Source organism: Vanellus vanellus (assembly GCF_965231255.1).
Source record: "Vanellus vanellus genome assembly, chromosome: 16".
NCBI lineage: Eukaryota > Metazoa > Chordata > Aves > Charadriiformes > Charadriidae > Vanellus > Vanellus vanellus.
Window position 1 is genome coordinate 15,531,095 of NC_138921.1, and position 9,226 is coordinate 15,540,320.

At 49.5% G+C, this 9,226-nt stretch overlaps 2 protein-coding genes across 2 annotated transcripts; one reads left to right on the forward strand and one right to left on the reverse strand.

Moving 5' to 3' along the window:
* Window positions 1-2,118: 2,118 nt before the first annotated feature.
* ALKBH2 (alkB homolog 2, alpha-ketoglutarate dependent dioxygenase) lies at window positions 2,119-3,907 on the reverse strand (the record flags this gene model as incomplete). Its single annotated transcript, XM_082491422.1, has 3 exons — window positions 2,119-2,655; window positions 2,799-2,997; window positions 3,703-3,907. 3 exons carry the CDS (start codon window positions 3,905-3,907, stop codon window positions 2,346-2,348), a joined length of 714 nt encoding a protein of 237 aa, XP_082347548.1. The 3' UTR covers window positions 2,119-2,345.
* An 894-nt stretch (window positions 3,908-4,801) lies between these two features.
* Window positions 4,802-8,975, forward strand: UNG (uracil DNA glycosylase). The gene is made up of 6 exons (XM_082491550.1): window positions 4,802-5,132; window positions 5,235-5,330; window positions 6,093-6,190; window positions 6,615-6,703; window positions 6,939-7,117; window positions 7,628-8,975. The coding sequence occupies exons 1-6, from the start codon at window positions 4,836-4,838 to the stop codon at window positions 7,766-7,768; spliced, it is 900 nt and encodes a 299-aa protein (XP_082347676.1). The 5' UTR covers window positions 4,802-4,835; the 3' UTR covers window positions 7,769-8,975.
* Window positions 8,976-9,226: the final 251 nt, after the last annotated feature.

The following is a 9,226-nucleotide window of genomic DNA, read 5'->3' on the forward strand; positions in this document are numbered from 1 at the left end:
AAAATAAACAACCAAAAAAACACCCTAGAAGGATGCAAAATGCCAAAAATGCCCTGGCCATTGAACTAAGATGGACTTGCAGAAGGTGAAAGCCCTCCATTCTGGGCCGCACGGGTGTGCAGGAGCTCTATAAAGCAGTGCTGGGTATCATCTAAGGTAAAACATCACGCAAAGCATCTAGCTCCAGCAGGTCTACCATTTGTACCTCAGAACTTCAAAACATTTCCACTGCCAGCAATGTATATTCTGCAATACCTATTCTCAATGGGGTCTGTTTAGAATTTTTAACTCAATTTTTGAGAAATTAATCTGAATAGGTCACTTTGTTTAGAAAGCAGTAATGCTGGAGGTGGGTCAGAACATACGCACACAATGGATTAAGTCTTAAATTTATCAGCTTGTAACAGGGACGTAAAGCCACATATTCCTGCAAGCTTGCACGTTCAATATATTTTCCTTTTGCGTAGAGCTGCTTTCCAACAGGGGCCAGTTTGATGAGAATGAAAGCACAGTTGCTGCATGACACTGATAAACTGCTCAATTTCACTCAGCTGCCGATTTACTTTGAAAGCTTCTTCAAGGACTATAGAGATGAGGGTTGAATAGTCAGCATTTGTTCTAGCTTTCACTGTTAGGAAGGAGTAGACAGTCTTGGCTTAGCCCTCAGTGTGAGAAAGGAAGCAAAGTGTCAGCACCTCGGTCCTGGTTCTGAGCTGTGCTAGATACTCCCAGCCTGCTGTGAGCATCAAAGGCCTCTGCGGGTGTTTGCCGCCCAACCCTCGCCTTTTGAAGTCATCGGGCTCTGCACAAGCATATGAAACTCATCCAACGCTGTTACAAGCTTCCATGGTGGAAAAGGTGTTAATAAAATGTAAAAGGTTAAAAAAAAACATCAGATAAGACCTCCAAGATGACATCGCTGTGTTTGGATTATTCTTGTCTTATTTTGTGCATTATTTAAAAAATTACAATATTGTAGTCAAACCACTGCACTGCTGTTTGAAGTTGCGTTTTCACTTCAGGGTATTTTTGTAACTGTACAGTAGCAATAAAAGAACAAACTTATAAGAAAAAGTAGCTGTTCACATGTGGCTATGTCTTGAAACAAAGACCAGTCTATAGGCCAAACCACATTCGATATATCCGAGAGAGGCAGCATTTCACATTCTTTGGATAAGCAGAGCAATTCACGCATGAGCAATTCACGCTCTATATAGCATTTTCTGGTAGCGGCAGAGGGTGGGAAGTACCAACTCCAAATTGTCTAAACAGACATAGCCGTAATGGACCTACCGCTGAAGGACAGAGCCCATCACTACCTCAGAAGCTTGTAGCCTGGTTACACAGGGACCAGGTCACAGTCTCGCTCAGTACTTACCATTGCTCGATTCCTCAACACCTGTCGCTGACTTCAGACGGTCTTTCCTCCTTTCAGCAGGATTCAGAGCCAGTGTGGAAGGTGATGGCTTTCAGGTGGTCAGAATGGAATCCCTAAGGATGATTATTTAGAAAAACAGACGCTCTCAGAAGTTATAGCCTTTCATGCTGCCTTGTCTGTATAAATGGTCCAACCCAATCTCTCCCCAAAAGGTCATCTTACACTCTCTGGTTTCTGTACAAAGGACCTAAGGAAGAAGAGGCCCTTGCCCTGTGCGGCAGAACCTCATGCTTCCTCCTGCCCCACCACGCCACTGACCAAAAGAACCCAGAATCCCACATAAGCAGAGGAGGTAGAGCAGCAGAGGAATGTCAGCAGGCAAAAGTCACAGGGACTGTAAAGCATGCAGACAGCCACGTTGCACTCGCTATATTCATGTTAGTGCTCCTCTTCCTCATGTCAGTCTCATTTGTATTTTATTTTTTAAAAAAACAAGCAAACCATAGCTCACTGACAGAGCTTACAAGAAAGTGGCACATGTTGAACAGTATGAGCTTCCAGGCTCACTCTAAATGATTACATCTTTTACTTACGGTATTTATAAACTGTTTCACCACTATCTGAAGGATATAGAGCGTTTTGATCTTTTTGGAAAACTGGCTAGATTAAGATCAGTTGAGAACAAACTTCCTCCTGAGCAAAACAAGGGTATTACTAATTTAAAATATGTATCAGCAGGACTACAGCAACATTTCACAGAGAGAAAGCATTATTGGCATTTAAGATCAGTAGTCGCAGCCTTTATTAGCAAGTTACCAAGTACACTATCTCCCTTCCTGGTTTAATTTGCTCCTCTGGCACCTTGGATCATCAAAGACAGTGTTTGAATGAGAAATTGACAGTTACGTCAGGGAAGAAAGCTCCTATTTTCAGAGTCAGAAGACCAGGTGCTTGATTGCTGTATATTTCACTTCTTGGCTATCGTCATCACTTTCCGAAATGTGAGGTTGATTCTTGGGGCAAGTATTCTCTTGCGGGTGGGCAAGCTGTGGTACCAATACACATTGGTGGGGTACTTCATCATCAGCAGGCTGCCATGGGCTAGCTGCAGTTTGATGGGCTTAATGTGGCGCGTTGCGTTTTTCCCTCTGGAATCACAGTGCCTGAAAACAAAGTCCCTGCAAGCTCCAAAGGACACAGACGCAATAGGACTGCGTGGAACCAGTTCTCTCTCATCATCTCGATGTTCACCTATGTGGTCCCCACCATCTTTATATCTGTACACAGAACAGATTAATTAGTTCTTCCGTCAATCCAATTAAATGAATGTAAAACAACTTGTCAATGATCTGTCACTAGCGTTGCACAAGCAAATTTTCATTTGAACAAGTTGCTTGATGCAATAAGAAATCAGACATACCTGTTAATAAGAACAAAATTAAAAGTATGTCCTGTGTCCAAAGCGATGCGGTCTCTGATACGGTTCAGAACTGGGATCCATGGCTTAGGAGAAAAGGTAACGCCCGAGTAAGTGTATGTTAACTCAGGGTCTCCATAGGTTACCTGCTTCCTTGGAATGTCATGCCATTTGCCAAACACGTGCAACTTTGTCATTTCACCTGTTTAAACAAGAGATCAAAACCAACTCCGTATTACCTCTGCAGTTCACAGTTTCAACAATCTCCTTGATTTGGAGCGCCTGTGAATCTCCAGTGGGACAAAAGAAATGAGGATGCTGATGACAACCCAAAAAGCTGTCACCCATGTTCAAGTGTTTCTGTCTCAACAAAGTACCTGGTCTAGTGGGAGGTGTCCCTGCCTATGGCAGGGGGGTTGGAATGCGATGATCTTCAAGGTCCCTTCCAACCTAAACCATCCTATGATTCTACTTAACTCTCAAGTCTGACACTGCTTTACTACCCCCCTTGAACGTGATGAATAGCACAAGCACCCCCATCATATTCTGTTGTTGAATTAACGTGAACTGGGGATATCTCATATACTACGCCTACCAACAACCTCCTGTCACCCTTCCAGGACTATCCCCGTTCTTCGCAAAGATTAAAACGTGAACGAAACCGCTCGGCATGCACTTCAAAGTAAGCAAAACCCACCCTGTGGGATCAGATGCGTTGTTTGCCACTTCACTTGGCAGGGCAAGACGATGCAAACATCAGGCGCCTGCAGAAACCTCTCCACCGCCCGCCAGCTCTGCCCGGGCCACGGCAATCACCCGGGACTCGCCTGGGGCAGGCCCGGCCCGGGAAACACCTCCCCGGGCGGGGGAGGGGGATGGAAGCCGAGCTCCCCCCGGCGGCCTTTACCTTCGAAGTACTCCACCTCCTCTTCCAGCTGCTGGAAAATCTCGTCAGCCTCGGCCCTGCCGAAGAGGAGCCGGTAGTCGCAGTTCAGGCCCTCCGCGCGGATCTCCTGACAGGGGGGCTGCCCCGAGGCGGGCTCCTCCTGCCGCGGCCTCTTCCCGCCGCCCCCCGCCTCGCTGGGGGGGCGTTTAACCACGTATCTGTCCATCGGCACCCGCTCGGAGGCACCGACAGCGCGGGCGCCTCCTCCCGGCAGCGAGACCGGCCGGTAACGGGAGCGACCGGCTGAGGGAGCGCAGCCACGGCGGGAACCCCCTCAGCGGCAGCGGAGGGAGGGGGAGAGAGTGGAGAGACGAAGCGCGCATGCGCACTGGCAGAACATGCCCCCCTCTCCAGCGGGTCCCGCCCCCCGCGCACGCGCGCGCTCTTGGCGCCAAATCCCCGCCCCGCCCACCCGCCGGCGCCGTACCGCTGCCGCCCCTCACCACTACCTCTCGCCCGCTCCGTCGCTGCTGCCACCGCCACCACCATGATCGGGCAGAAGACGCTGCACTCCTTCTTCAGCGCCGCGCCGGCGAAGAAGCGCGGCCGCTCCCCGGAGGCGGGCGGCGATGCGGAGGTAGCGACCGGGGTGGGGGGCGCACTGGCTGCCCTGAAGGGGGCGGGGGGGGGGGGGGGGCTGTCGGTCGGGGTCCTGGCGGCTGGGGGGAAGGAGCGGGGGGATCTCGCGGCTATGGAGGGGCGCGGAGGGGGGGAGTGTGTCTCGCGGCGCTGGCGGCCGTTGGGAGGGTGGGGAGACCACGCGCCGCGCGGCCGCTTCTAAAAACCCCGCGCTCCTGGCACGCCTGACTGAGCTGCCAATCGAGGCTACGCTCCGGCGCTGCCCAATGGGCGCTGAGCGCCGCCGCAACGTCACGGTTGCTAGGCAGAGCGGCTCTCCGCCAGCTGTAGCGAGCCAATAGGGAGGAGCGTGCTCTTTCTCGCTAACCAATGGGAAGCGGCAGGTTGGGCTCCCGTTTGTGGGCGGGGCCCGCCTGGCGCGGCGGCCAATGGGGGCGGGCCCGCTGTTGTTTTGCCGCGAAATACCCGCGTGCGGCGGCGCCGCCGCCCCACGGAGGGCGGTGCATGGCCGGGCAATGGTGGCCGTTCTCCTCCCGCTGCTCTGCCCGTGGCCGGGCCGCGGCGCCGCCGCCCGCCCGCTCTGCAGTCGCCTCTTCGCTCGCTGTTTCCAGGTCAGCGCCGCCAAGAAGGCGAAGGCGGCGGGAGAGGAGTCGAACAAGGCCTCGCCGCTGAGCCCGGAGCAGCTGGAGCGGATCCGTAAGAACAAGGAAGCGGCGCTGCAGCGACTGGCCGAGCGGAACGTCCCGCCGGGCTTCGGGGAGAGCTGGCGGCGGCAGCTGGCCGGGGAGTTCTCCAAACCCTACTTCATAGAGGTGAGCGAAGCGGGCTCCCCCGCGAGCGGCGGGGCTGAGCGGCCGCTGCTCCCCGCTGGCCCCGGGCTGATCCCTCCTACGTTTCCCCCCCCCGTCTCTCAGCTGATGACGTTTGTAGCAGAGGAGAGAAAACGCTACACGGTCTACCCGCCCCCCGACCAAGTCTTCACCTGGACGCAGATGTGCGACATCCGAGACGTGAGTAGAGCTGCAGGTGCTGGGGAGCGGTGGGGGAGGTCCCTCCGGCGGCTGCTGCGTTTAAAACGGTTAAAAAGCGACGTTGGGCACACAAACACGTTAATCTGATGCTTGGTCCTTTAAGCTTCAATCCCATGGGATGTGGATTCTGTTGTTTTTCTCGTGTAACTTGTAAATCCCGGCTTCACTTTCATCTCTGCTACTGAAACGTGGTTTTATTGTTTTATTACCCTCAGTGGCCACAGAATTTCCTTCAAAACTTTAGGTGGACTTTTGACCGTATTTCCAGTGTTGCCAACTTAATGTAGCACTCGATTTTTGGATCTTGTGCATCTCTTCTTAATACATCAGTGATGAACTAGAATGAAAAAAAGCGTTGAAGGTAATCACATTGCCAATAAGATGTGTCAGCATCACAGCAAGCATAGCATAAGACTAAAATGTGAAGAAATCTCCTTGGAAAATATAAGGTGTTTTGTTGTCTTTTGCACTAAAAATATTTTCATAATCTTAACAGCAAAGCTGTGGTGATGTTAATCCTTAGTGTTAGGTGGGGACTGTGCTCTTTAACTTGTTTCTAATGAGATGTCAGTGATTTAACTTCAGTTTCTGGGGTTTGGTGTTTTGGTGGGGTGTTTTTTTGTGTGTCTGTGTGTGTGTTTTGAGATAAAGCTCGTTTATAAGGGTGTGGGTTTTTTTTTCCTCCCCTCCTTTGGAAATAATACTGATTATAATTCAGAGCTAACAAAGGTCTGCTTTCAGGTGAAGGTTGTCATTTTGGGACAAGATCCATATCATGGACCTAATCAAGCTCACGGGCTCTGTTTCAGTGTCCAGAAGCCTGTTCCACCTCCCCCCAGGTACGATAGTGCTCAATTTGCAACACCCCTATTTACAAATTAGCTGCAGTTCTGTGTTAGTTATGGCTCTGCGTCAGGTAACTGATAGGAAGCGGTTGCAGCTACTGAAATTTGAGTTGTGTATTGCCTAGAAACAAAACCACTGCAAAATTATGGATAATTCTATCTAGTTTGATATTCTGAAAAGCACACTGGATGTAAATTTGCATTTTCAATTTTGCAGAGGCCTTCTCATTAAGCTTTTGTCCAGGCATACAAAGAGGGGGGGGTGTCCATGTTACTCTGCTTCTGCAAATGGCTTTATTATCTTAAGCAATAAGATTAAAATCAGTACTCTTCTTGTCTAGTGTAAGAGCAGTAAGTGGTGCTGTTTGCTCTTATCTATAAACGCGTATTTAAAATCTTCTGATGGTTTTGTTTGCAGTTTAGAAAATATTTACAAAGAACTGTCTACGGATATCGAGGATTTCACTCATCCTGGTCATGGTGATCTAACTGGTTGGGCCAAGCAAGGTGAGTTAAAAGACACTCTAGTAACGTGTCCACTACAGGTCATGAAGCAGCCTAGCTAGAAACACGGTTGGAAACAGTCCATCTGTAAAAGAGAAAATAAATTCTGAGTGCCTGCCACTTAGCCGGGTACCTTGGAATGAAAATTGAATTTACCATTTCTCAGGGGAAGCAGGAAAAAGTGGTTAACGCTCAGTTCTGCTTCACCGTCTGTCCCTCTGCTTTGTTTGTTCACCAGGAGTGCTCCTGCTCAACGCTGTCCTCACGGTGCGAGCTCACCAGGCCACCTCCCACAAGGAGAGAGGCTGGGAGCAGTTCACGGACGTGGTGGTGTCCTGGCTCAACAAGAACTTGCATGGGGTTGTCTTCATGCTGTGGGGAGCCTATGCCCAGAAGAAAGGCAGCTCCATCGACAGGGTACAGATTACTCCTTCTCATCTCTTCCTTTTCACTAATTTTCTTCAGTTGGCTGGACACTAGAGGGCACTTCCCTTACAGATTTGGGGGTTTCTCCCTGCTTGAACTGTGCCGTCAAACTTGGTTGCCCCTTCTGTTCCAGCTTCGCCTTTGCCAGAATTAAGCAATAAAAGTGGAGCAAGTGTAACCTTCTGTTGTCAGAAAAGCCTCTGGTTCAGTACAGAACTGTTTTTTCTAGGAAAAGGCTCATGAATAAGCATAAAATTTGCTGTTAGGATTACAGCAGTTGAAAAACTGCCAGGGTGTTGCTGCTGCTTTACATAGTCCATCCTCCTTCACTCTGGGGTGAAAGTCTTGGTCCTCACGGCCGTTTTTTGGGTCCTCAGGCTGATGGCTGAGGAGGTGTGGAGAGGAAATCGCACCTGCGCGGTCGGGGCCAAAGCAGCCAGCCTTGTCCGGGGAGCTGAAAGCATGCAAATCTAACGAGCGGTTTCCTCTAATGCTTTACAGAAACGCCACCATGTCCTGCAGACGGTTCATCCCTCACCTCTCTCTGTCAACAGAGGGTTTTTTGGCTGTCGCCATTTCTCGAAGACGAATGAATTGCTCAAGAAATCCGGCAAGAAGCCCATTGACTGGAGAGCACTCTGAGCTGCGGGTTCTAATGGTTGGAAACAGCCCCTGCTTCAGGGGTCGTCTCATTTCTGAACTTTTGCTGACCTGAGAATTACTCTTTGGATGGTGGTTAAGGAGCAAATGACCAAACTTTCAGAGATGTTACATTTTTTTTAAATGCTTTTTTAAAGAGCAGATGGGAGTGTTGCATGGACAGTTGCTCTGCTGTTTGAACAGGTCTCGTTTGAAGAAAAAAAAAAAAAGAAATACTTCTATATTAATTTGTGTGTGTTTGTTTCAATGGGAATATATTTTCAGGCTCTTGTGAAGGGATGTCAGTTCTTACAGGTGAAGCTGTTCGGCTGTTGTAAATACACTGCTGCGCCTCCTCCTGCTTCTTTGCCTCCCACTATGCAAATCCGGATTTCATATTTGGGGGGGTGTGGAGCTGACTCCGTGGGAGAAAGGGCAGATGCTTTTGGTTTTAGCTTTTGCTGCAGATTACAAGATTTATAAGAAATATGGCCTCTTTGGACTGTAAAGGCTGTGTATGCTGTCAGAAGCGTTGCTTGGTATATTCATACTCTCAAGATTTTGGGGTGAATTCCCCCCAGCAGCCAAGAGGAGACTGTGACTGAGGCTCCGGTCGTACTCTGAGGTTTTTGTTGGCATTTAGGGAGGAAAATGTAATTTTTTTTCTTTAGATTCTTGCTGGGTGTGTTAATCACTTGGATAACAGGTGAGCTGTGATGACCGTGAACTTTGTGGTACCTGCCAATGGCAGCAGTGAAGGTTGGTTCATTGAGATCTGCCAACTGATGGGCTGACGGTTGGAAATTATTTAAGACCTTGAAGGATTTTTAAAATGGGATGGGAGTTTTGTGCTTTGCCTTCATAGGAGCAAACCGAGGTTTCTGACCACTGTTGAAAATAACTGTTGGGACTTCCAGGATGAAGACAAAGTTGGACTTTGCACTTCTGGGTTTCCAGTTTGTCTTTGGCTTCATAAGTGCTTTAATGGAAGTGAAGTGCCTTCTTCATTGGGAAATTACATCAATTTTTATAGAATAATGCTGTAAACCTTTCTTTGATATTTGCTCTGATAGGTAACACTAGTACAAGTGAAGTTTACACTTTCTGTGGCTGTGTTGTATTTTTTGTTTGTGTGGTTTTATTTCCCTCTGCCCCAGTTTGTTGTTGTTGGGTTTTTTTTTCTCTTTTTAAATAAAAATTGCTTTGTTTACATTGTGGTGTGATCTCACCCCTGGTAGGAACAAGGCAGGGAGGGAAGGGGTGCCTGAGGTGAGGCCTTGGCTCTGCCATGGCTGCTGGCCTTGGGGAGGGGGGTTTGTCCCTGTTCCTCCCCTCTCCCCCCCCAGGGGAGGCAAAGCTGCAGGTGATGGAGCTTCTCCTTCTCCTCCTCCTCGTCCCCATGACCAGGCACGGGGCCAGGGCACCTTTGTCCCCCAAGGATCCGGTGTCCCAGCCAGCCAT

Coding starts and splice junctions, on each gene's coding strand:
- UNG (XM_082491550.1), top strand. CDS start 4,836: ATGGTGGCCGTTCTCCTCCCGCTGCTCTGCCCGTGGCCGGGCCGCGGC. Junction 5,133..5,234: donor CCAAACCCTACTTCATAGAG/GTGAGCGAAGCG, acceptor CCCGTCTCTCAG/CTGATGACGTTTGTAGCAGA. Junction 7,118..7,627: donor AAGGCAGCTCCATCGACAGG/GTACAGATTACT, acceptor AATGCTTTACAG/AAACGCCACCATGTCCTGCA.